Source organism: Marmota monax, unplaced genomic scaffold (assembly GCF_021218885.2).
Source record: "Marmota monax isolate L192 unplaced genomic scaffold, Marmota_monax_Labrador192_F-V1.1 WCK01_AAM20220418_F8-fsc00092, whole genome shotgun sequence".
Classification (NCBI taxonomy): domain Eukaryota; kingdom Metazoa; phylum Chordata; class Mammalia; order Rodentia; family Sciuridae; genus Marmota; species Marmota monax.
The window spans coordinates 2,539,152-2,565,373 of record NW_026692583.1 but is presented as its reverse complement, the minus strand read 5'-3'; the positions used below and the strand labels follow the sequence as shown (position 1 = coordinate 2,565,373).

Sequence of the window (26,222 nt, the reverse complement as noted above, 5' to 3'; positions counted from 1 at the left end):
AGTAGCCCCAGCCGCGGGAGGTAGAGCCAAGGGAGACCCCCCTCCCCCGCCAGCCAAGCCCCCCACCTCAGTCCCAGCAGAATAAATAAATTAAAAGGCCTTCCCCCCCGGGAGGGGGGAGGCAGTGTGGGAGCGCGCGAGTGAGGGGTGGGGGGCCGCTGGGGCCCGGGGCTTTGGCGGCGCAGCTGCCGCCACCGGGAGAGTGCCTGGGGAAGCGGCGAGGAAGGAGAGGGGAGGAGGAAGAGCAGGAGGAGGAGGAAGAGGAGGAGGGTGAGCGCTCGGGTCGGGCTCCTTAGCGGTGTATTGTGGGATGTGCGGCTACTGGGAGCCGAGCCTCCGCCGCCAGCCGCCTCCCGGGCAGCAGCAGCAGCAGCAGCAGCGGCGGCGGCAGCTCCGGGCCCGGCAGCCGCGGCGGCGGCGACCCCCCCTCCCGGCCCCCGGTCCGGCCGCCCCGGCCTCGGCTCCCGCGGGGGACACCATGTACTGGCTGGCGGCGCAGGGAGGCCGGCGCCCGGCGGGGATGTAAGCGCGGCTGGGGAGGGAGAGGCCGCGGGCAGCAGCCGGGCGGCGCGAGCCCCCGGCCCGAGCGGGCGGGCGGCGCCAGGCCTGCCGCGAGCCCCGCTCCCGAGCCGGGCCGAGCGGGCGAGCGAGCGCCACGCCGGGCGGCCGGGCGGGCACCATGGGCCGGAGTCCGCGTCCTCCGGGCGCCCCGGGCCCCGCCAGCCCGCACCGGGGGCCCCCGGGAGCCCCTCGCTGCCTCCCGGAGACGGTGGCCGAGCGGGCGGGCGCGTAATTCTCCCGGAAGGGTTATTCTCTCGCTCCATTCTCGTTTTGGGGGGAGCCAGCGAGACAGCTCCTTTCGGGGCGCGCTGGTAAGGTGGGAGGGGGTGGGGGCCGGCCGATCTGATTCTTTCGCGTGTGTGTAGAAGCGGCCGCCGCCGCGGCGGAGACGACAACAACTTGCTGGTTTTCAGGTTGGGTTAACGGCATGGAGAACAGTCACCCCCCCCACCACCACCACCAGCAGCCCCCGCCGCAGCCCGGCCCTTCGGGCGAGAGGAGGAACCACCATTGGAGAAGTTACAAGTTGATGATTGACCCGGCTCTGAAAAAGGGGCATCATAAACTGTACCGCTACGATGGGCAGCATTTCAGCCTGGCGGTGAGTAGCCGGCGCGCCTCCCGCCGCCCCCACCGCCCCCCGGGGCCGAGCGGCCGGCACCCCGCTGCCCACCACCCGGCCAACTGTCAGCCGGGGCCCCACTCCTGGAGTTGGACCATGGCCTGGGGAAGGGGGTCTGCCTCTGCCCCTGGGGAGGGGACCAGCCCGCCCATTCCTCCCCCCATCCCCTCCGCAGATGTCCAGCAACCGCCCGGTGGAAATTGTCGAAGATCCCCGGGTCGTCGGGATCTGGACCAAAAACAAGGAGCTGGAGCTGTCGGTGCCCAAATTCAAGGTAGGACCCCTCCCCCTCCCTCCCCGAGTTCGAAAATAACGCCAGCCCTGACCAAGCCCAGCCGGATTCTGAGTTCCCGCCGTCCAGGGCTGGGAAGTTTTGGCGGGGAGGGGGAGTGGGGTGTCCCCCTCCCGGCCACTGTAAACAAAATAACACTCGGTGAAACTGTTATCACGGCGCTGATACAGTGTCCTGCACGCCCAGCTGGGGGCTCTGGGTCCCCACCTGGCTCCTGCCTACCCAGAGGCCTGGCCCCGGGACCCGCCCCCCTTCCCAGCCCAATGACTTTGGGGGGACAACTTCCTAGTCCAAGGGGTCGCCCCTGACCGGTGAGCAAGGAGGGGAGGCCAGAATGGGGGGGTGGGGAAAGAGAAACTGTTTCTTTTTCCCCTTTCCTTCCGAACCCAGAGGACTTCCACGTTCCAAACGATTTAATCCTCTGCTTCCCGGGCCCGCCCGCGTGCATTTTAAAAAAAAAAAAATTTTTTTAAATTTAACCCTTCGTTGTTTTTAAGCACTGGGGGAGTGGGAAATATTGTGTTTTTCCTTCGGTTTCAATGTTTTCCAAACTCCCTTCCCCCTCGGCCCCTGCCAGATCGATGAGTTCTACGTGGGCCCGGTGCCTCCTAAGCAGGTGACATTTGCCAAGCTGAATGATAACATCCGCGAAAACTTCCTGAGGGACATGTGCAAGAAGTATGGGGAGGTGGAGGAGGTGGAGATTTTGTACAACCCCAAGACCAAGAAGCACTTGGGCATTGCCAAGGTGGTCTTTGCCACAGTCAGGGGAGCCAAGGAGGCTGTTCAGCATTTGCACAGCACCTCGGTCATGGGCAACATCATCCACGTGGAGCTGGACACCAAAGGTTAGTGGGAGCCAGCTGGGGCCTGGGGGCAGAGATGAAGGCTTCCTGTAGGCTTGACCCCTTTCACCAGCTTCCTCTACACTGTTGGGGAAGCCTCTCATTCTTCCTTGGGATCCCTTCCCACAACTTTATATATATATGTGTATATATATATATTTGACCCCTCCTGAGAGTAGAGTCACATGGAGCTAAATGTGTTGTCTGTTGCTAAGAGACAGGCTATAATTTACCAAATGTGCTGGTTCTTGGCCACTGCACCCCTAGAGACTACCAAGAGGCTTCCCCACTGCTGACACCCCCCTTGTGGGCCCGTTTCAGAGTCCCGGTGGCCTGGGTTTAGCAGTCCCCAGTGTTGCTGCCTGTGTTAGGAGGAGGCATTTGTTTATTTGGTGTGTGTGTGTGGGAGAACTGAGGAAGAGCTGCTAAGGTACCTTTAAATACAGAAAAGAGAAGGTCCCTCAACTGAAAAGTGAATCCTTTAAGGATGGATACCCCCTCCCCCTTTACCCCTTCCCCTGAACCAATCTGAGCTAGAAGTGTTGTTTCATTGATAATGTTCCCGATAGGGCGAAGGGGGCGGGCTGCTCTGGGTGCTCAAGGGTTGACACTTTGTCTTCCCTCCTCTCTCTTAAAGAGACCGCAGCAACTTCGGAACAGAGTCCCGCTTGATTCACAGCCAGGCTGGGGAGCCACACCTCCCATCCCTGGGTTGCCTAGACTCCCCTGGATGCTGGCTGGAGGGTCTTACACGGCTCAGAGGGTGTCTCCCAAAATTTGCCTGTGACCTCTCTAAGAAGTTCCCACCTATATGAAAGGAGGTGCCAGCTGCTCTGGGACCAGATAGCCCTGTTAGATCCCCAGCTCTCTGGGGCCGCCTGGGAACCCTGCCTGGGAGGACTTAGGTGCAACAGCTCCGGGGGTTTTGTGAGCACAAGGTTTGGCAGGCATCTGAGTACACCAAACCAAAATAGGGAAATCTAAACCATTTTTGTTGTTGTTGTTTTGATTTTAATAATTAATACATATTAATTGAGTCTAAGATCATGCTGGGTATTTTGACTACCCCATCCACAATTGCTGACCCTATTTCTAGATGTACCTCTCCTCAGGGTACAAGCCTGAGGTTTTCATCCAATCCACAGCCCCTCCCCTCGTTTCCCTGGCTCCTCAGTCTCTGGGTGGGCAGGGGCCTATGGACTTTACCCCCTTGGGTGGCTGCAGTCTGATTTCCCCTTGAGAATCAAGTCAGCAGTCTGTTCCCATCACTTAAGGAGTCAGGTCTCACCATAATTCTATTTCTGAAAAAAATAAAAGTAAAAATAAAGAGGGGGAAAGAAACGGCCTGCAGAGACTGCCACCTAAGTTTGTATTTCAAGAGAGACCAGCAAAGAGTAAAGTGTAGCTCAAGGAATGTGTCTCCTTTGCATATGCAGCCAGCTGCCTCTGAGGTTCTATAAATATCAGTAATCTGGGGCCCTGGTCTGTGAAGACCTCTTTGCTGAGGGGTGGAAAGTTCCTCATGGGGTCCAGTGGGGCTCGGTTGGACAGTACCCTGCAGAGTCCCCAAGCAAACTCTGGTCCTGGGTCCTCAGCTAGTGGAAGTCAGTGCAAAGTTCACAGTAATATGCTACTAGAATGTGTTTTGCAAACTTGCTTGTCACCTGGCCCCAGATAGTTAACAAAGTATCACCTCTGTGTCACCGGACTTCCCCCATCCTTGCTATAAGCTCCGGCTGTTAAGTGGGAAGGTGAAAAAAGCAGGGGTGGGGGAGGAGGGTACTCTTTCTTTGGCACCATGGCCCAGGTAATGGGAAGGGACTTTGGCTGGGCTTGACAACTCTGAATTTGGAGGAGTCCTAGCCAGGGCATTAAATTCTGAGACTCAAGATAAGAAATATCAGTTTTGAAGCTTCATTGAACAGATGAGGATCTTGAGTGAGGTGCAAGGGGAGGGAGGATAGGAACTTGGTCAGGGGTCACGCAGCTTCCCCAGGCCTGGGATCCCAGACATACAGGACCCACAAGGATCCCAAATAGTTTAGAGACCTGTGGGGAGTGACCCATCCTGGAGCCTGGCTGAATGCCCCTGCCCTTTTCATCACAGGAGAAACCCGCATGCGCTTCTACGAACTGCTGGTTACCGGCCGATACACCCCCCAGACCCTCCCAGTGGGTGAGCTGGATGCTGTCTCTCCAATTGTGAATGAGACCCTACAGGTGGGTTTATCACAACCACTTCTCCCATCACCAGCTCCGTCATGTCCCCCCACCTCTGGAAGCTTTCAACTTCCTGATCAGACCCCCGCCTCAGCCCCCAGCTCACTATCACCAGTCTTGGAGACCAAGGCCTAGGAGGTAAATGAGCCTGCCACACCCACCACAGGTTCAGAGTGGGGTCTACAAGCCCCATTTTTCCAAGCTCATTCAGTGCAGCTCCCCTGGGTTCGGCCTTGTTCCTGTGGCTTTGAGCCCACTAGGCCCCTCCCTCCAGCCCTCCCCCAGCACAGGTGGGGTCCACAGGCTTGGGGATGCTTTTCCACACCAATGCTCAAACACTGCTGTGCCCAAGGCCCTGGTGGGTGCTGCCTGCATCCCCCTCTATCTTTGTCCCCAGAAAACAGAGTTCAGGCCCTGTTTCCCTGACCCCCACCTCCTAGAACACTCACTGGGCCATCCCAGCTCCTCCCTTGGATCAGCCAGTGCGGTCAGGAGGGCAGAGCTCAGTCAGCCAGAGTGTCCTTCAGGTGCTTTCCCCATGTCACACTGTTTCAACCCACAGTGTGGGACAGAACCAAGCCCACAGCCACTCAATCCCCAAACCCTAGTTCTCAATCATACTTCTGCCTAGAAGGTCCTCAGTGCCTGACAGCCGCCGACCAGAAGAACATCCCAGCCTATACCAAGATGGCAGGGTCTTCCTTTACTCTGCCTTTGGGAGTAGGAATAGTCCCCAAGATTTGCTAAGAATGAACAGAGTAACATTAAGACCCTCTTTCCTTGTGCCACAGAGCAACTTGGCTGTGGGTCCCAGCATAAGAAAGGAAGCCTACCCGCCCGAGCCCACGCCAGATCTCACCTTTCTCCCTCTCTCTTCCCAGCTGTCAGATGCCCTAAAGCGCCTCAAGGATGGCAGCCTGTCTGCGGGCTGTGGCTCTGGCTCCTCCTCCGTCACCCCCAATAGTGGCGGGACCCCCTTCTCCCAGGACACGGCTTACTCCAGCTGCCGCCTGGACACGCCTAACTCCTATGGGCAAGGCACCCCACTCACACCGCGCCTGGGCACCCCCTTCTCGCAGGACTCCAGCTACTCCAGCCGCCAGCCCACACCCTCCTACCTCTTCGGCCCAGACCCCACAGCGACCTTCAAGGCTCGGCGCCACGAGAGCAAGTTCACCGATGCTTACAATCGCCGCCACGAGCATCATTATGTTCACAACTCTGCTGCAGTGGCTGCAGTGGCCGGGGCCGCAGCTCCCTTTCGGGGCTCCTCGGACCTCCCATTTGGGGCAGTTGGCAGCAGTGGGGGCAGCAGTGGCCCTCCCTTCAAGGCCCAACCGCAGGATTCAGCCACATTTGCCCACACTCCACCGCCTGCCCAAGCAGCCCCCACTCCTGGATTCAAGTCGGCCTTCTCTCCATACCAGACCCCAGCACCCCCTTTCCCCCTGCCCCCCGAGGAGCCCACCACCACAGCCACCTTTGGGGCCCGTGACAGTGGGGAGTTCCGGAGGGCACCTGCACCTCCACCCCTGCCACCTGCTGAGCCTCTGGCCAAGGAGAAGCCAGGCACACCACCTGGCCCGCCGCCCCCCGACACCAACAGCATGGAGCTAGGCGGCCGGCCGACCTTTGGTTGGAGTCCTGAGCCCTGTGACAGCCCTGGCACACCCACGCTGGAGTCATCCCCTGCGGGGCCTGAGAAGCCCCATGACAGCCTGGACTCGCGCATCGAGATGCTGCTGAAGGAGCAGCGCACTAAGCTGCCCTTCCTGCGGGAGCAGGACTCGGACGCCGAGCTGCAGATGGAGGGCAGCCCCATCTCCTCCTCCTCCTCCCAGCTCTCCCCACTGGCCCCCTTCGGCACCAACTCCCAGCCGGGCTTCCGCGGCCCCTCACCCCCGTCCTCACGCCCCTCCAGCACGGGCCTAGAGGACATCAGCCCCACGCCTCTGCCTGACTCCGATGAGGATGATGAGCTGGACGTGGGCCTGGGGCCTCGACCCCCACCTGAGCCAGGCCCCCCAGACCCTACTGGTTTTCTGGGCCAGTCAGCTGAGGTGGCCTTGGATCTGGCTGGAGACGGGACCCCGACCTCAGAGAAGATGGATGAGGTACCACCATGTCTGTCCATCTATCTGGGATTGATTTGTCTATCTCTGTCCCACTTTTTCTCCCCTTAAAACATTTAGGATAACTAGTTAAGACCTGGAAGCAAAAGGGTTAGGAGGCCAATGCCTTCCCCAATAGAGAAGCCAATATAACAGATTGAATTTAGAAAATAAAAAAAGGATGGGAAAAGCTCCAGAGACTGATCAAGCAGCTGGTTTGGCTCTGAGCTCCCTAGCAGCCAGGGAGAAAAGGAGAACATGGTTGAGTTCTGTTGCTCTCTTTATAAGGGGAGTTAAGAGTTTTCCATGAGATAAATTTTCCCCTGAGCTGCCTCCCGCCCCCTCTCTCCCATACTGGGAATTAAACCCAGGGGCACTGAGTTACATCCCCAGACCTTTTTATTTTTTATTTTGAGAGAGGGCCTTACTAAGTTGCTGAGGCTGGCTTTGAACTCTCAATCCTATAGGCGTGTGCCACTGTGCCCTGCTGACCTGAGCTGCTTTGATGGAGTTTGCAGAGACCTCTAGAGGGTGTGAGCTGTGATGATGGTTGTGCTGATGGCTGTGATGATGGAATTGAACCCAGGGCCTTGTGCATGTGAGGCAAGCGCTCTACCAACTGAGCTATATCCCCAGTCCCTAGGCCCCCCTCTTTGTTTTGCGGCTTAGGAATGCTCAGGGCTGGTCCTGATGCTCAGGCAGCGAGGAGAGGGACTAGCCAGGGTACTGTGCTGAGCCAGGCCAGTGGAAGCTCTGGAGTACTGTCTTTTACAGCCTGTGCCCTCTTAAGAGATGGGGAAGCCTGCGAGGCAGGTGAGTTTCCCTGTCTCCTGGCCTCTTCAAGGGAAGGAGTTAAAGACTGGTTTAGGGGACAGTAGCCAGAAGTGTGCATAGTTGACTGTCCCCGCTGTCTCCTCACTTCACCTTGGTCTCATTTGCCCAAACTTCCAGCCCCAGAAAGTTCCACCCAGGGGTTGGGGTGAGGGTGCTGCCAGGTTAGGAGAGGGTTTGGTCACCCTCCTGGACTTGGCTCCGCCCTCTCCTCTCCTGGTGGAGGCCCATGCCTTGGCCCTCCTAGACACCTGTCTTGGAGTTTGTGGGCCAGGCAGGCATGAGCAGCCAGGGGCACAGTCGGAGCTCTGTACCCCTGTGGGCAGCAGGGAGGAGAGTCCCCCCTTCCTGGGCCCTTTGATGAGGCCGGTTTGGCTGCCTCAGGGAGGAACAGAGAGGAACTTGGCCTCCCCGGGAAGGGGCTGCAGGTGGCTGGGGCTCCAGGCAGTTCTGGGGAAGTGGTTTCTGGCAGTAAGTGGTCCAGGCAGGGGGAGTTGACAGGTGTGCAGAGGTGGAGAGCTGCTGGCCCTAACCCCTCCTTCTGGGCTGCCTGGAGCTGGGGCATTCGCCATGCTGACGAGCCGGTCCAGGGCTGAGAAGCCCAGAGTCACCAGTGGACAGGGTCTCTTCCACTGGGCTGCCTAAGGCAAGGAGAAAGTGAGAACCTGAGACCTGGAGTCTGGGGGGACTCTGGCGCCTGGGGACGGAAGTCCAGAGCACGGTTGAGCTCCAGGCTAGCCCTCGGGAGCCCCCTGCTGGCAGTGGGTAGAGCAGGATGGGGATCCTGGGGCTGGTGTGCTGTGTAGGAGAGCTAGGAGTGCTGTGCTCAGTCGCAGCCTAGGCTGGGGTTGAGGCTAGGGAGCAACCCAGAGGGGCCAGTGGGAGGGGAGGGTTCCTGCTTCCCAGAGGCTGCTGAAAAGCATGGGCTTCAGTTCTTAAACCTCGGTTCTGTCACTTATGGGTTATGTGACCTTGGAGAGGCACTTTCCCTCTCTGCATCTCAGTTTCATCATCTGTTAAATGGGCTGGTGAGAGCACCTGCCTCCGTCTCAGATTGAGAGAACCCTGCTGCTAGGAAGCAGCCCCAGCCCAGCTCAGCCAAGGGGCTGGGCAAGGGCTGGAGTTCTGCTGGGGCTCCTGTGATTGGCTGGCTGCAGTGGCCTGGGTTAACCCTCTGTGTGCTGCTCTGGCCTGGCTCACCTGCTCACTGCTGCCCAGGACTGATGTCCTGGGGAGCTATCTCCCGATATCTAGCCCAACCTGCCCGTCCTTTCCTCAAGTGCAAGGCTACTTTGAAGAGGGGGAGTGTGTGTGTGTGTGTGTGTGTGTGTGTGTGTGTCTGTGTGCGCGCATGTACGCGCGTACGTTTGTAGGGTGCCTAGTAAAATCCAGGGCTTCCTGCTTCTTATATAGGTTTGGTATTTCCCTCCCTCCCATTTTCTTTGGAGGCCTGAACAGGCCTGACCTCTGGCTTTGCATCCTACACAGACCGCATCCCCTCAGCCTTCCGATGCACGCCTTCTTTCAGCCTATAGAAGCCCAAGCTGGGGGCTGGGGACATGGCTCAGCAGTCACTAGATCTGCAAGGCACTGGGTTCCATCCCCAGCCTAACCAAAAAAAAAAAGCAAGTTCTGTTTCCTTTTCAGCCTGTTCATCCAAGCCAGGGCCTGAGCCACACAAGAGCCAGGGGTGGCCCCTCCCTCTCATCTCCACCCCTTCTCTAGCTTCTCACTCCACCTACACCAGGAGGAACCCAGTCTGGGGCCTCCCACTGGATCAAGCCTGTGCACTGGATCCTATAGTAAAGGGCCCTCCCTGGTCATCTGTGACCCCGATCATCCTTGCCCCCTCCCCCAATCCAGCCATTTCTGCATTCCAGCCATAGTCCCTGTGGGATGGGTGTCTGGAGGGTGGTCCTGGCCCTATTTCTGACAGACCGTGCCCCTGCTGGGTCTGTTTCCTCACTTGTCTGGAGGGATCCTAGTGGGCCCCCAGGTCACAAGGTTCTTGGGCTCTTCTTCATATAAGAAGTGAGATGTGGGGGGCCGGGGCTGTAACTCAGTGGTAGAGCACTTGCCTAGCACAAGTGAGGCCCTGGGTTCAATCCCCAGTACTGCAGGAGAAAAAAAGAATAGATGGGGAAGGGTGTAAGGTGCTCTCCACCCTGCAATGGGTGCATCCACAAAACTGGGTGCAGAGCAGATTCCTATTTACGAGTCCTTAATGCTGCTAAACCCACTCACTCACACACCCAAGCCTGGCTCACATGTCACCTTCTGCTCCAGACTCCTGGCCAGAGTGAGGACAGCAGTCTGACTGAGCCACTTCCTGGTTTGAATCCTGGCTTGTCTCTTACTGGCTGTGAAGCCTTGGGCAAGTTGCTTAAGCTCTCTGTGCCCCAATTTCCTCATTAGTAAAAATGGAGATAACATTTACTTTGTAGGTTTGTTCTAAGGATTAACTGAGTTAATATATGTAAAGTTACCTGGCACATAGGAAGCACTACAGAAGTGTTAACTCTTAATATCACCTTCTCTGAATACACATTGAAACAATCCCTCAAATTGAAACAGAAGCTATTTCCCTCTGTCTGCCCCCACCCTACCCCTTTCCTTTTCTCCATGATGTACTTCCTGCCTTCATTCTGGCTGTCTTCTGAATTCTAGAAATTCAGTGCCACAAGAGCAAGATTTATGTGTTGCGTGGTCACCTTTGTGTGTGTCCCTGCGTAGCAGAGGTGCCTGGCAGGCAGGTGCTGGGCATGTGTTAAATGAGTGACTGCTCAGATCCCCATGGTAACCCCAAGAGGCAGGTGCTCTCCTGTCCTTTATGCACATGGAGAAACTAGGCTTGGAGAGGCTGAGTGACTTGGGAGAGGTCACACTGCTGGGAGCCCATGTTGCTGATCCATCTTGCCTTTGGATACTCAGGAGGCCTTTGGAGCTGCTTGGCCACCCTCCCCTGCTCACTGCCCTCTCTGCTCTTTCCGCAGGGCCAGCAGTCCTCAGGCGAGGACATGGAGATCTCGGACGACGAGATGCCCTCAGCCCCCATCACCAGTGCCGATTGCCCCAAGCCCATGGTGGTGACCGCAGGGGGAGCAGCTGTGGCAGGCCCCAATGTGCTGGCCCCTACCCTGCCGCTGCCCCCGCCACCCGGCTTCCCACCACTGCCCCCACCCCCACCCCCGCCCCAGCCCGGCTTCCCCATGCCCCCACCTCTGCCTCCACCCCCACCACCGCCACCACCAGCCCATCCTGCAGTGACCGTGCCCCCACCACCCCTGCCAGCGCCACCGCCTGGCGTCCCCCCGCCACCTATCCTGCCGCCCCTGCCGCCCTTTCCACCAGGGCTGTTTCCTGTGATGCAGGTGGATATGAGCCACGTGCTGGGCGGCCAGTGGGGTGGCATGCCCATGTCCTTCCAGATGCAAACGCAGATGCTGAGCCGTCTGATGACAGGCCAGGGCGCTTGTCCCTACCCACCTTTCATGGCCGCTGCAGCCGCTGCCGCTTCAGCTGGGCTACAGTTTGTCAACCTGCCGCCCTACCGGGGCCCCTTCTCCCTAAGCAGCAGTGGCCCAAGCCGTGGGCAGCCCTGGCCACCCCTGCCCAAGTTTGACCCGTCAGTGCCGCCACCAGGCTATGTGCCACGTCAGGAGGACCCGCACAAGGCCACAGTGGATGGCGTCCTACTGGTGGTGCTCAAGGAGCTGAAGGCCATCATGAAGCGTGACCTGAATCGCAAGATGGTGGAGGTGGTGGCTTTCCGGGCCTTTGACGAGTGGTGGGACAAGAAGGAGCGGATGGCCAAGGTGGGTAGGTGGGTGCAGAGCACCCCAGGTGGCCAGTGGGGGTGGGGCAGGAGCCTGGCCAGGTGCCCCCTTCTGCAAGGTGTGTGACAGATACACTGCCATCTGCATCCCTGTGTGGGGCGATGGACTGGTTGGCACTTGGAGAGGGCCACTGACTACTGTCAACAGTGCCCACTAGTCCACTCGCTCGATTAGATTGGTTGAAATGAAAGTGTGAATTGGGTTCCTCGTTCCCCTCACCAGACTTCAAGTGCTCAGCACTCTCACGTGCCCAATGGCCACCTCCTGGGACAGCACAGAGGCACCATGTGCCCAGCAGCACAGGTGGGCCACACCAAAGCACACTGGGCTTGGCTCCCGCCTTATCCTGGGTGGCCTTTGGTAGAGACCTGTCTTGGTGGGAGAGCTTTTCCTCTCTACGCAGTGGATGTCCTTGGTGATCTCATAGACCAGCAGTAACTGTTGCCGCTCCTCTTTTCCTCTTTTTTTAGAGATGGGGTCTGGCTATGCTGCCCAGGCTGGCCCCAAACTCCTGGGCTCAGGCGATGCCCCTACCCCAGCCTCCCAAGAAGCTAGGGCCATAGCTGCATGCTGTCATGCGCAGCATCTCTCACTATCTTAAAATCCTCTCAGTCACTACCCTCAGGCCCAGTCCCCTCTACCCCCGTCCCCAGAGGTGACCAGGGTTATCACTTTTGCTATCCCCCTCCCGCCAAGCACGCTTTGGGAAATGCTGCTGTGACTAAGAGCCTGCTCTCTGCAGTCCAGGTAAGCACACTTGTCAGAGCCCGTTCCTCATCTGTAAGATGGAACAGTAAAATGAGAATGAGCCACCTGACATCTCTGATGTCTGATGCTTTGTGGTTCACCCTGATTACATTGGCCCTACCAGATGAGTCATAGTAACAGCTTCTAATAGCTACCAAGAACAATTTGAATGAAAGGAGCCACCATGCCTCGGTGACCTGCCCGATGTGAAGCTTTTAATATGGCTCATTTTAAAACGTCCCTCAAAGGCACAGCGTTTTGGAACTGCAGGGGCCAAGTAAAGTCCGTGGGTATTGTTTTTAATGCATTGGAAAAGAACAGAAAAATAAGGACAGTGTAAATCTTACTTATGAGACTTGCGTCCCCATGGTGTAGGTTACACACCTCCAGTGAGGATGTGTTGCTTTTGGAGTCTCGTCTCTAAATTTGGAGGCCTCTGTCCTGAGTAGCCCACCCTGCAGGTGAGGATGCGCAGGTCAGTGAGGCAGAGTGGGGCTCTGGTGCCTCCTGAGGAAGGTGAACTGCATGCCAGGAGTGCAGACAGGAGGCTCCCTGTCACCTGAGACTGCTGTCACTGCCACTCAGGGAGTGGGCCTCTGGGGTCAGCAGCAATGTTCCAACCATGGCAATTCCCTGCTTCTCTCCCATCCCAGGCTTCGCTGACCCCTGTGAAGTCAGGCGAGCACAAGGACGAGGACCGGCCAAAGCCCAAGGACCGAATTGCCTCATGTCTGCTGGAGTCATGGGGCAAAGGCGAAGGCCTGGGCTATGAGGGCCTGGGCCTGGGCATTGGGCTGCGAGGGGCCATTCGCCTGCCTTCCTTCAAGGTCAAGAGGAAGGAGCCACCAGACACAGCATCATCTGGTGACCAGAAGCGCCTTCGGCCCTCAACCTCTGTGGATGAAGAAGACGAAGGTTTGCGCCTGGTCACCTCTAACTTCTTACTGGGGGCTGGGGTTCCCTTTGCCCCCATTTCCCCTTCCTGGCTGAGACTGTCCTCTCTTCCTACAGAGTCTGAGCGGGAGCGGGACCGAGACATGGCAGATGCCCCCTGCGAGCTGGCCAAGCGGGACCCCAAGGGTGTGGGCGTGCGGCGGCGGCCAGCTCGGCCACTGGAGCTGGACAGTGGCGGGGAGGAGGATGAGAAGGAGTCTTTGTCAGTGTCCTCGTCCTCGTCTGGGTCCTCATCCTCTGGGTCCTCCACCACCTCACCCTCATCCTCAGCCTCTGACAAGGAGGAGGAGCGGGAAAGCACTGAGGAGGAAGCCGAGGAGGAAGAAGCCGAGGAGGAAGCGGACGAGGAGGAGGAGGAAGAAGAGGAGGAGGAGGAGGAGGAGGGCGGCCCCCGGAGCCAGGTGTCCTGCTCTTCCAGCTCAAGCACATCTGAGAAGGTCTGCCTCGGGAGGCCTGCCTCGGGGTTCTAGGCCCGTCAGGTAGCCCCAGGCCACCTGCTTACCTGTCCTCATCCTTCCCTGTCCCCCAGGATGACGATGAGGACAGCGATGACACCGAGAATGAGGGTGAAGATGCAGCCCTGTCAGGAGTGAGTGAGGACGAAGGAGACTCAGAAGGCGGTGAGCAGGCCGAGCAGCATGGCCAGCCCTGGGCCCTCTTTGCAGAGGTGTTGAGGACCTGGCAGGGTGCAAGGAGCCCCCCAAAGAGTGCTTTGGGGCAGGAAAGCACGTTTTTGAAATCTCTACTCATCAGAGTGCACAACAGTGTTTTCTGATTCCACTCGTTGCAATAGCCAGAAGGCCGAGGCCGCAGAGCTGCAGGGAGAGCCTGGTGTCCAGGGCCAGGACTGCGTGATGGTGGGTGGGCCAGGGAGGTGGCGAGAGTGTCGCACAGCTAGGCAGAGGAGGCATGGAACTGGGATTGCTCTCTTGAGTTATTATTTTTTAGTATCAGGGATGGAATGCAGAGGCTCACATATCCTAGGCAAGCAAGCTACCCCCCACCCCAGCCTTTTTACTTTTATACTGGGACTGGGTCTTGCCAAGTTGCCCATGCTGGCCTTGAATTTGCAGGCCTTTCCTCAGCCTCCCAGGTGGCTGGGATTATAGGCGTGCACCTCCGTGCTCAGTGGGATTATTCGCTTTAAAATGAACAATTGGTTTTGTGTTATGTTTTTAAAAATGAAGTGTAGTTATCAACCCTGCTCCACACATGCCTGCCTGAGGCTGTGCTCAGCCAGATGCCCCCAGTTCGTGGCCTCTGGGGAGGCATCTGGCCCGGGGCAGGAGCACCACAGATCACCAGACTCTCCCTTTGTCGCACATCCAGAGGAGACGGTGAGCATTGCCACCTCCAAGGCAGAGGCAGAGTCATCCAGCGAGAGTTCTGAGTCTTCTGAGTTTGAATCAAGCTCCGAGTCCTCATCCTCGTCCTCGGAGGACGAAGAGGAGATGGTGGCAGGGCCAGAGGAAGAAGAGGAGGAGGAAGAGGTGGAGGAGGAGGAGGAGGAGGCAGTGGCAGTGGCAGATGAGAGCATGCCACCTGCAGGTGCTGAGGACTTTGAGCAGGACAAGGAGGAGGTGTCTCTGGCCCCAGGGGCATCTGCAGTGGAGCCGCTGGGCACAGAAGAAGAGGTGGACATTGAAGCTGAGGATGAAGCCCCCAAGGAGCAGACTCCTCTCCTGGAGGAGCCCCCCTTGCCTGTGGATGTTGAGGAGCTGGTCGGGTGCAAGGAGCCCCTGGAAGAGGCTAGCCTGAACCAGGAAGAGGCCATGTTGCTGTCTCCAGAGCCCCCTGCCAGGGAGATGGAAGCTCAGCCCCCAATGTCCCCTGAACATGTTCCAGGTACCACATGCAGCCTCCTGGGAGGGCAGTGGAGGAGGCAAGATGTCCTTGCTGTCAGAATCAGCCCAGGCTCCCTTCACAAGTCTCAGTTTCCTCTGAAATGGCATCAGCAGATGTATCTCCTTCATGGGGTCGCATGGGCTCATAATGAGATGAGGTGCCTGAAGCAGGCACAGAACCATGAGGGACGAGCCCACCAGGGGCCAGGGCTGTTCTCTTCCATAGTACCAGGATTTCCCCTGTGGTTTAGTGCTTAGACCATTGGTCCTGTGAGTTGCTCCCAAAGGTAAGGTCATTTTAGTTCTAGGCAAGTGGGATGGCCTTGGGGTATGAGTCCAGGGAAAGGGGCTATGAGCTCTGCACCCTCCACTCCCTTGAGGGAGTTGCACAAAGCACATGAAAAGCTCTGATCACACCATCTGTAGAACTTCCTGCAATGGTGGAGATGCTGTCTTTGCGCTGACCAGTACCGTGGCCATCAGATGCAGTGTTGCTTACTGAGCTTCTGCAATGTGGCCAGAGCCACTGTGGAACCAGATGTGTGACGCTATTTAGTTTCAACATAGCCACTCGAGTTAATACCTGCCTTTACTCAGTCTTCAGGAAAGAAAACTGATGTATTTAGTTTAATGTATTTTGTTTTATTTACTTGCCCACAAACCACAGATCCTTGAATAGAGATTCGACATTAAGGTTCTATGGTCCCCAGTACTCTTTTAGGCACATAAAATACAAGAGTGGATCAGACAGACAAAAATACCTGTCCTCGTGGAGTTTATATTCTAGGGCAGGGTAAGAGGTGACAACAGACACATTAACCAGTGTGCTCTGTGACAGTAGGGAGGCATACCAGGATTCCTTGCAGGCTCTGACAAGTCTTGCCGAGGAGACTTGTTAGATTTTGTTCCATCACAGAGCAAGTTTTCTTGGCCACAGGAACACAGTTTTTTTTTGTTTGTGTTTTTGTGTGTTGCTGGGGTTGGAACCCAGGGCCTGTGCATGCTGGGCCAATGCTGCAGCCCAGTCCAGATTCATGGTCCTGAAGACACTGAAAGGCCAGCAACCATGTCTCCTATGTCTTCAACAAACCCCACCACCATTTAAATGAAGCACCCACTGTGTGCCTGGCTGGGGGCCAAGCGGTGTTTGGTTCAACTGCTCAGGAACCCTGGGCACTTAAGTATCCAGTGCGTAGTAGGGTGCGGGAACAATGTCCTGGGAGTTGTCTGGATCAAATAATGATGCTCTGGCTTTTGCTCTCCTCTGCAGAAGATCATCTGGAAGTGGAGCCCGAGCCCCTTCCAATGCTGTCCTTGCCTCTGCAGCCACCATTGCCGCCACCCCGGCCACCCCGGCCACCCAGCCCACCCCCAGAGCCTGAGACCCCAGAGCCCCTACACCCAACTGTCCCTCTGGAGCCTCCCTCTGAGGACCAGCCCCCACGTACTCCTGGCCTCTGTGGCAGCCTGGGCAAGTCTCAGAGTACGGAGACGGTGCCAGCCACACCAGGCGGGGAGCCCCCACTATCAGGGGGCAGCAGCGGCCTGTCCCTGAGCTCCCCACAGGTGCCTGGAAGTCCCTTCTCCTACCCATCCCAGTCCCCCAGCTTGAGCAGCGGGGGCCTCCCACGGACACCTGGCCGGGACTTCAGCTTCACACCCACCTTCCCAGAGCCCAGCGGGCCCCTGCTCCTACCTGTCTGCCCGCTCCCGGCTGGCCGGCGAGATGAGCGCTCTGGCCCTCTGGCCTCCCCGGTGCTCTTGGAGACGGGCCTCCCTCTCCCCTTGCCCCTGCCCCTGCCCCTGCCCCTGGCATTGCCTGTCCCCGTGCTGAGGGCCCAGGCTCGGGCCCCTGCCCAGCTGCCACCTCTGCTGCCTGCCACCCTGGCCCCCTGCCCACCCCCCATCAAGAGGAAGCCGGGCCGGCCCCGGCGATCCCCACCATCTATGCTGTCCTTGGATGGACCCTTGGTGCGGCCACCAGCGGGGGCTGCCCTTGGAAGGGACCTTCTGCTCCTGCCAGGCCAGCCACAGACCCCCATCTTTCCCAGCACCCATGATCCCCGGGCTGTGACTCTGGACTTCCGGAACGCAGGGATCCCGGCCCCCCCTCCTCCCCTTCCTCCCCAGCCTCCTCCACCCCCACCTCCACCACCTGTTGAGCCTGCCAAGCTGCCCTTTAAGGAGCTAGACAACCAGTGGCCCTGTGAGGCCATCCCCCTAGGCCCTCGTGGGCGAGATGAAGTCACTGAGGAGTTCATGGAGCTGGCCAAAGTACGGGGGCCGTGGCGCCGGCCACCTAAGAAGCGCCATGAGGACCTGGTGGCCCCCTCCGCCTCGCCCGAGCTCTCTCCACCCCAGCCCCTCTTCCGGCCCCGCTCAGAGTTTGAAGAGATGACCATCTTATATGACATCTGGAACGGTGGCATTGACGAGGAGGACATCCGCTTCCTGTGTGTCACCTATGAGCGGCTGCTGCAGCAGGACAATGGCATGGACTGGCTCAACGACACACTCTGGGTCTACCATCCCTATATCCTGTGGGACGTAGCCGTCCATGTCTTTTAGGACTTCCTCACCACCCTCTGGGCCCCTCCCAGTCTGTAGCAATCATCAGTGCCCATGAAGCCAAGGGCACTGGCCACTCTTGCCCCAGGTAGTGCCTGTGCTGGCACTGTGCCAGGTTCCCAACTGAATCATCCTTGGTGCTCTGTGGCCCACCTCATCCCCAGAGTTGGTGGGGATGAGACTGTAGAACTTAGCAGTGGCAGTGGACACCAACTGTGTGTCCACTCCTCCTGGTGCCTCCCCATCTAATCCCCACGACCCAGCGAGGCCAAGGCAGTCGGCCTTCCACTTCCTAGGTGAAGAAACTGAGACTCAGGGAGATGAGGTGATGTGCCCCAAGTCACTAGCTACAAAGTTGCAGAACTGGGACTTGAACTCGGGCAAGTCTGGCTCTGGAATCGAGCTGCTGGCCCCAATGCCTCATTGGAACTCTCTAGGGCTGGAGCTGTCAGTATCCCTGCTGTTCCAGACTAGTGAACCTTCACCCTGCCTCAGAGACCCTGCTAAGTATATGGCATCATTCACACCAGTTTACAGGGGAGACTGAGGCAGGGTACTTCCTGAACATGCCCAGGGCGTGGCCATCAGAGCTGGCGCTGTGTCCGGGGGTAGCTGGTGGGCAGCTGAGATAGGTATAGACACCCCCGTGAGATGGGTCTGGGGTTAGGAAGGCTGGACCTGCTGGGACAGGCCTCCTGAGGGGCTCTCTGAGAATGTATGACCCTTGACCCACACCCACCCACCAGCCTCTCTTCAGCTAAGAAAAAGAAACGCGATGATGGCATCCGTGAGCACGTGACAGGCTGTGCCCGCAGCGAGGGCTTCTACACCATTGACAAGAAGGACAAGCTCAGATACCTCAACAGTAGCCGCGCCAGCACCGATGAGCCCCCTGCAGACACCCAGGTACTGGCACCAGGGAGACCCCTTTGGCGCCTCAGGTGGGGCCATCCTGCAAGGGTTGCTGGTATGCAGACTGCGCCTCACCTGCCTGCTGGGGGCGGTGCCGAGGGGTGGGCGTGGCCTGTGGGCAGTGGAGAGCTTCCAAAGGTTTTTAATCAGGGACACGAGCAGAATTACACTTCCAGAGGTTAATTCATTCCCATTTTTTAAATGTTGACAGTACTAGGGATTGAACACAAGGGCTACCACTGAGCTACACTCCAGCCCTTTTTATTTTGAGACAGGGTCTAAGTTGTTGAGGTTGGCCTAGAACTTGTGATCCTCCTCCCTCAGCCTCCCCAGCAGCTGGACTTTCAGATGTGACCCAGCTCATCTCTTTTTTAATTCAGCAAATATTCCTTAGCTTCTGCTGAGTAGCAGGCACTGAGTGAGGGACTAAACGAGTGGACAATCCATTTCCTCATGGTATTTATATTTTAGTGGGATGGGGAGGAAATACGTGAGCAATAATTATGTGCTTCCAGGCAGAGCAAATGCGACGGAGAAGACAGGAGAGGAAGTTAGGGATTGGCAAGTTGGGAGGGTTCAGAGAAGGTCACATTTGAACCAGACCTGAGTGAAGTGAGGGGACCAGCTATGTGGAACAGAGAGAGGTCACAGAGAAGTAGAAAGACTGCAACAGAAAGTTGAGACAGGAGAGAGGCTCACAAGTCCAGGAGGTTGTGCATAAAGCAGGATGTGCAAAGGTCCTAAGGCAGGGGGAGCTCAGCAGCGTAAGTGGGACAGCTGTGGCTAGAGAGGTAGGGAACAGGTTGTCAGGGCCCTGGGGTCTGGGTTGACAAATTTAGACTTGTATTTTGTCAACTGGCAACCTGGGGGGTGTTGAGAGAGGTGGGGTCTTGCGGATCTCTCTGTGATGGTTGAAGCTCATGTGGGCTGCTGTGCAGAGATCCGGGGAGCTGCCAATACAGTTGCTGCAGTTTTGGGCCAGACATGAGGGTGGGTTGGACTCAGGGGGCCACAAGGGAAAGAGAACATGTGTTTGAGGTTGGTCAGGAAGTCAGATGGACAGAATTGGGCCTGGATTGGGGATTGGAAAGGAAGAAATTGGTTGGGCAGCTGAGGGTCTGGCTTGCAGCTTGGGCTGGATGCCAAGCCTGAGGTGGGCATGCAGATGGCACCTTCACTTTGGGACAACCTCAGTGTGGGGTTTGTGGGACACCAGGAAGGGAAGTGTAGCAGACAGTATAGACACCCAGGTAAGCAGCAGAGCTTGGGATCAGGGCTTCTGGTCTGGGATCCAAACAGCTGTCATCAGGATGGAGCAGGTTTTCTAAGAGCGTGCAGGAGGAGGGAGCCGGCCTGGCAGCTCGGGGTTCAGGGGTGCGGCAGAGGCTGAGACAGGCAAGGAGGGAGCTGTGTGGGACACTGGGGGCCTTGCTGGGGTTCTCAGGGGTTAGGGCAGACACCTCGCATACTGCAAAACTTAGCTGAGGTCAGGAAAAGTGGCAAGGGTTGAAGTGAAGTTGTGATGTTGTTTTTAAGGTAGGAGAAACTTGGACACATACAGATGCTGATGGGAAGGAGGAGGCAGAGAGCCTGATGATTAGGGGTGGACAGGCCAGAGGAGCCCAGAGGAAGGAACCTGGGGAGTGGGGACAACAAAGAAGCAGAGCTTAGGGAGGGGCTGCCTCAGGTCCCAGGATGTGGGCTGCCCACCGAGCCCCAGCAGCCAAGTCCCGGGCTGACCTGTGTCTGTGCTGCGCTTGGCAGGGCATGAGCATCCCGGCGCAGCCTCATGCCTCCACTCGGGCAGGCTCGGAGCGGCGTTCAGAGCAGCGCCGCCTGTTGTCCTCCTTCACTGGCAGCTGTGACAGCGACCTACTCAAGTTCAACCAGCTCAAGGTGAGGCTGGGCCCCACCCAGGGCAGCTGGGGCTGAGGCAGGACCTGAGGCCAGAGCCTCACCCCTCCTCTCACTCCCTCCCCCAGTTCCGGAAGAAAAAACTCAAATTCTGCAAGAGCCACATTCATGACTGGGGCCTGTTTGCCATGGAACCCATTGCGGCTGATGAGATGGTCATCGAGTATGTGGGCCAGAACATCCGCCAGGTAGGTGCTGCCTGGCAGGATGGGTAAATGGTGGGCCCCGGGTCCACCCAGACTGACATCCTTTTGTGGCCAGGTGATCGCAGACATGCGGGAGAAACGGTATGAGGACGAGGGCATCGGCAGCAGCTACATGTTCCGAGTAGACCACGACACCATCATCGATGCCACCAAGTGCGGCAACTTTGCACGCTTCATTAACCACAGTTGCAATGTGAGTGTCCAATAAGGGGTGTCTGTGCCCAACCGAAGTGCTGGGCACCTAGGAGTCCCAAGCACAGGAATCACCTCAGCTTCCTTTCACACTTAGGTCAACTGGGGGTGTGGGGAGCTGTGGCCTGTAGGAGGCACTTTTCTCATCCAAGCCTCAGTGTCTCATCAGTAAAATGAGCGCAGTGAGACTTGTGTTGCTGTGTGAGGACTAATGGTGCTCAAGAAATGGTTGATTCACTGGGCGTGGTGGCACATGCCTGTAATCCCAGCACCTTGGGAGGCTGAGGTAGGAGGATTGCAAGTTTGAGACCAGCCTCAGCAACTTAGCAAGACCCTGTCTCAAAATAAAAGGGGCTGGGGATGTAGCTCAGTGGTAGAAACCCCAGTGGGTTCAATCCCTACTCAAAAAGAAAGAGAAAGGCTGGTTCAGTTCTGTGTGTTCTGGGATCGCTCCTCTGTCTGGGGCCTTTTCTGTGGCTCTGTTGGCTCCGCGCAGCCCTAGAGGCTCATGCTCTGGACAGAGTCTCCCAAAAGAACTGTCTTTTTTTTTTTTTTTTTTTTTATTGGTACTGGGATTGGAACTCAGGGCCTCACACATGCCAGACAAGTGCTCCACCTCTGAGCTACGTCCCAGTCCCAGAACTTTCCACAGTGGTGTGACATCGACCGCACTGTCCTCTGGTGTGGGCCAGCTGTGTGTGGTTGGAGCACTTGAGTGGCCGGTGCAACTGAGAAACTGAGTTTCAATTTTATTTAGTCCTATCGAGCCTAACAGTAGATGGTGCTCGGGACTGGGTAGGGAGTGTGGCCCCAGCTCCCCTCAGCAGCAGGCTGGCCCAGGCTGCTGTGGCAGTGCTGCCTAGTGAGCTGCCCCGGGACAGCTGCTCCACGTCTCACTGCCTCAGTTCCTTCATCTGTGAACAGGGACTGTGACAGTCCCTTCTTATGTAGGCTGTTGGGAGAGTCCAGTGTGCTACTGCATGTGGCCCGTGGAAAGTGCTGACAGTGACGAGTCCTCTGCGTGTACTGGCCCTCCTGATGGTGCTTTAACCGCTGTTGGGCTGGAGGCCAATAGAGCCTTTTCTGTGACTGTCCTGTGAGATCTGAGGGATAAGGGGACATCGCCTTATGTAGGGCAACATGTGGCCAGCGGCCCTGGGGCGGGCATGTGGAAAACACCTGTTTGAGGGGCAGCAAGGGGACAGTGGGTAGAGGAGGGAGAGAGGACAAGGGGGAAGGTCTATATGCCGGGTCACAGGCTTGTTGGTTGAACTGAGGAGTTTCTCTAGAAGCCAAATCGGGTCCTGAGTTCAATCTGTAGCACACAGAAAAAAGGCCTAGCAGGCCACTAGAGGGTATGGAGCCATGGGGTGACAGAATCTGCCATCCCTTGGGAAAACTGTCCCTGGCTGCCGATTCTCTGAGTGGCAGCAAGGGCTGTTGTGGTCCAGGTGAGCAGTGAGTGGTGATGGGAGCCCAACTGTGACTGGTGGCATCAGGGACAGGGAGCAACAGGGAGCAGCAGTCAAGACTCCAGAGGTCATTAGGCAACAGAATTCCCTAGACGTGGTGGAAGGGCAGAGCTGGCACTGATGGAGGACACCAGGAGCTGGGTGCTCAGGGGCCAGAGCAGGAGCCCATCAGGAATCAGCTATGAGCCAATGCATGTGCCCTGAGCAGGTAGCTGGGTTTCCCACTGTGGGTGGAGGCTGGCATGCCTCTTCCATAAAGGGTCAGGTGGTCAATATTCTTGTCTTTGAGCCCCAAACGACCTCTGTAGCAGGCTTAACTGCACCCTTGTAACAATAGTAACCATGGGTGATAAGCAAATGATGGGTGAGTGTGGCTGTGTGCCAATAAAGGTTTATTCACAAAAAAAAAAACAGGTAGCTGAGGCCTATAGTTTGCTGACCTTGTTTAGAGCTCAGAAAAGTAAGGCCTGGTCATGTTTATAATCCCAGCAACCAGGAAGATGAGACAGGAGGATCACAAGTTCAAGGCCAACCTGGGCAATTTAGCAAGACCCCTGTCTCAGAATTTAAAAATTAATAAATAAATAAAACAGGGCTTGGGATGTAGCTCCATGGTAGAGCACCCTGGGTTCAATCCCTAATGTCCCACACATAAAAGAAGTAGTGAGGCCTGGGCCAGAGAGATTTTTAGGAGTCACCTATAGCACAAATGGAAAAGGAAGTAGAAGCTCATCGTCATCATTATCATTTTTATTTACTATCAGGGGCAAGGGGTTCCTGTCACCCAGAGAGGGGGAGGGCTGAGCCTGGAGCAGCTGGCCCGTGGGCAGGGCCATACTGGGTTTGAGAGGCTGGGGGCCTCACCGTGCTGCCCCTCCCTACAGCCCAACTGCTATGCCAAGGTGATCACGGTAGAGTCACAGAAGAAGATCGTCATCTACTCCAAGCAGCACATCAACGTGAACGAGGAGATCACCTACGACTACAAGTTCCCCATCGAGGACGTCAAGATCCCTTGCCTCTGTGGCTCGGAGAACTGCCGGGGGACCCTCAACTAGGCCCCCCAGCGCCAAACTCGAAGGATGTTCGCTGCCACCTGGGCCGGACCCCAGGCCCCAGGGCCGGCCCCTCCCGCCCCATTTCAGGTGCTGTCCCTCGCCCCTGCGGCCATCAGGGCCTGGCGCCCCCAACACTACCCCAGGACCCGCCCGCAGCTCCAGCCCCGCAGCGGGAAAGGGCTTCTCTGTTTTTCCATCGTGTCTCTCTCATTGTTGAAGAAATGCTCCTTTCTAGATGTGCGTTTAGCCAGATGCCATTTCTGTCTCCCTCGGTGTCCCCATCCCCGTGGCTCTCTTGTGCTCCTTCCCACCCCATCCTCGGCCTCTCCCGTCAATTTGCTGCTATGTGGTTTTGTCTTCTTTTTATTTCCCTCCCTGTCATAAGAAAAGACATTTGAACCGTTGAAATGTGAAGGCAGAACAGAGAGGGGGGACCCGGTGGGGCCAGAGGCCTCCAAGACGAAGGGTCCCTGCACCCTCTGGGCAGACCAGGCCAGGTGCTGGGGGGAAGGGCCGGGCCAGTGGCCTTGACCTCGACACTACAATGCCGAAAGGCCCCCTCTCTGCCCGTGAACGCAGTGAGGAGACCCCACCTCTTCCCCTGAGCTGCTCCCCAGTCTGTCCCTTCCCTGGGGCCTGGGAGAGCCAAGCTGGTCCCAGGCAGGAAGGTCCCCTGGGCACTCCCTGCCCCCCAAATCCTTGGGCTCAATGTTTACTTTCTCATTCGGATGCCAGCAATGAGGGGGCTTCCCTGGGGCCCAGCGTGGGCGGCACTGGCAAGGGGGGTCTCCACTCTCCACTGCCCTCAACCCGTGCAGGCTAAGGGGGCTCCCAGGGCAGGGGTCCACCTCCACCATTACGGGCTGTCTGACCGTATGCATGTGGCATTTTTCGTTCATAAGCTTCACCCGCCGCCCAGCCCACATCCACCTCCCCGCCTCCCACCCCTGGCCACCCCTCAAGGCCAGAGCATATTTATTTTCGGAGTGAGCAGGTTATTTCTCCCAGAGAAAGAAAAATCTTGGGAAAGATTTTAAAACTCGGATCTAAGTCTTTGACAGTGGTTTTTTTTTTTTTTTTTTTTTCCTTTTTACCCTTTCTCCCCCTCCCTTCTCATCCTTTTCAGGGTTTATTTCCATGAATTTTTTTTTCTAGTGCGTGTATAAAATCAAAACGAAGGGAAAAAAATAGGTTTTTGAAGTTCAGAACCAACTTTGTATATAGACTGCCATAAAGGACTTTTTCTCGGGAACTTGTTTCTTGTAGAAACATGTGGGAAGACTTTTGCTCATTTCTTTGTACTTCCAAAAAAAAAAAAAGACACGAATGCAAGTCCCCCGCCCCCTGGAAAGCAGAGCAGGCGTGTAAATAATCTCTGGAACTGACTGTTGTGACCCAGGTGCTCACCAAGGGGAGCGCTGGGTGGGAGCCGCGCCCACCGCGGCCCAGGCTGCCAGCCTCTGGTATCTCAGCTTGTGTCAAGCTTGTTATCATGTAAATTCTGTACAAAGAATTGTTATTTTTCTCTTTTTTGTCGTTGTGGTTTTGTTGTGTGTGTGTGTGTGTGTGTGGTTTCTTTTTTTTTTAATTTCTTCACCGCAGGCCCTCTGTTTGAGACTGTGCCCACCGGTTCCAAGGTCAAGGAAATCGATGGCATTAAGACAGGGGGGCACCTGGACACAGCGGCGACCTTCTCTTCCGTTTGCAGTTTTCTGCCTAATGGTGCAACCGAGGAAATATTTATTTTTCACATGAGGAAATGTGTAGTTTGTAGAGAGAGCCGATTTAAGTTACTTGTGCAGCCCCCAAGGGGCTGCCTCCATTCTCCCCTCCGCCTCCATAAAAGAAAAGTGGGGGATGTGAGGAATCCAGGGAGGGCCCACCTCGGCCCTTGCTGTGCCTCCCCTCGCCCAGCAAGGAGGCTGTGTTAATGCTTGGCCAGCCTTGACCAATGGCGAGGGACTGGGCCCCCATCTTCCCCAGGACCCCCACCCCACACCAGGATGCTTTGCAATAATCCACATGTGTGTTGGCCCATTTTTCTCTCAAAGCCTTTGTTTTCATTGAACAGATTCTCTGCTTTTGAAGTGTTGGGGGTTTCTGCTTTTTTTTTCCTTTTCTCTGCCTTCTCCCCTCTTTCTTCTTTCCCTCCCCCCGCAAAGAGAATAAGTTTTAGAGATGTTTGTACGTATAGACTCTGTCATCCATCAGTATGTAACTTGTTTTGAAGAGAAGTGTTTCCGTTGTGGGTGTGTCTTGCTGTAAATATTTGTTCATATTTTTGTGAATTCAATACTATGTACCATTGTATTATAGTAACTTTTATAAAGCAAACCATAAATATACTGACTTTTCTTACAGATACGCCGTCTCTCTTGCTCTCCTCTCTCTCCCTATCCTCCTCATTTTTTTTCTATCTGTTGGGAGTACACCCTTCTCACAAGGAGGGCAGGCTGGCCAGGAACTGGAGGAGGGTATGGTGTGGTTCATTCAGACCATCGTTCTTAAACTCTGAGCCTGTAAGTGGAGTCTATAAACTGGACCAAATTACAGTCAGATAAGACCTTACACATATTTTAAGTTTTTCTTGTAGATTTTTTTCTTAGGTGTTTTTCAATTTTAGTATACATGCTGCCAAAACAAGCAGAATAACTCCTGTATCTAATGCTGCTAATAGTCTGCAGCTAAGGAAACAAGATCAAGTATCTTACTATCACCAGAAGTACCTGGAAAGGTGGTTCCTCAACCATGTTTTAACACTTGGGAGACATCCCTCTGGACTGCAACTGAGAGGAAGAAGAGACAGATAAAATACCACAAGTTGAGAAGAGAGTGTTTGTGGTATTCCAGGGCCACTGCTTGATCCCCCGACAGGGTGAAGAGGGGCCTGTGGTGTTTGTTAGATGGTGTCCAGGGTATTTCCATGAAGGAAAGTCTTGGAATCTTAGCAAAAGCAACCTGACTGAAAAGATGTGGGGCCTCTCTTACTAGAGAAGTGTGGACAGCACTCTTTTTCCCTGACAAGCTGGCCAGACTT

The 26,222-nt window shown here is 56.4% G+C and overlaps 1 protein-coding gene across 4 annotated transcripts; it reads left to right on the top strand.

Moving 5' to 3' along the window:
- The first annotated feature begins 193 nt into the window (after positions 1–193).
- On the top strand, positions 194–25,547 carry Setd1b (SET domain containing 1B, histone lysine methyltransferase). Of its 4 annotated transcripts, none has more exons than XM_046446124.2 (18): positions 194–270; positions 975–1,162; positions 1,359–1,457; positions 2,053–2,323; positions 4,428–4,540; positions 5,422–6,654; positions 10,476–11,297; positions 11,541–11,621; positions 12,719–12,980; positions 13,077–13,456; positions 13,549–13,639; positions 14,349–14,864; positions 16,134–17,396; positions 18,171–18,337; positions 20,108–20,239; positions 20,326–20,445; positions 20,519–20,656; positions 23,012–25,547. In XM_046446124.2, the coding sequence occupies exons 2-18, from the start codon at positions 989–991 to the stop codon at positions 23,183–23,185; spliced, it is 6,036 nt and encodes a 2,011-aa protein (XP_046302080.1). In that variant the 5' UTR covers positions 194–270; positions 975–988; the 3' UTR covers positions 23,186–25,547. The 4 variants fall into 4 exon arrangements, with proteins under 4 accessions (XP_046302080.1, XP_046302079.1, XP_046302082.1 ...); XM_046446123.2 differs by lacking the exon at positions 194–270 and adding an exon at positions 391–522; XM_046446125.2 differs by lacking the exon at positions 194–270 and adding an exon at positions 769–872.
- The last annotated feature ends 675 nt before the right edge of the window (positions 25,548–26,222 follow it).

Coding starts and splice junctions, on each gene's coding strand:
- Setd1b (XM_046446124.2), top strand. CDS start 989: ATGGAGAACAGTCACCCCCCCCACCACCACCACCAGCAGCCCCCGCCG. Junction 1,458..2,052: donor TGTCGGTGCCCAAATTCAAG/GTAGGACCCCTC, acceptor GGCCCCTGCCAG/ATCGATGAGTTCTACGTGGG. Junction 4,541..5,421: donor TTGTGAATGAGACCCTACAG/GTGGGTTTATCA, acceptor CTCTCTTCCCAG/CTGTCAGATGCCCTAAAGCG.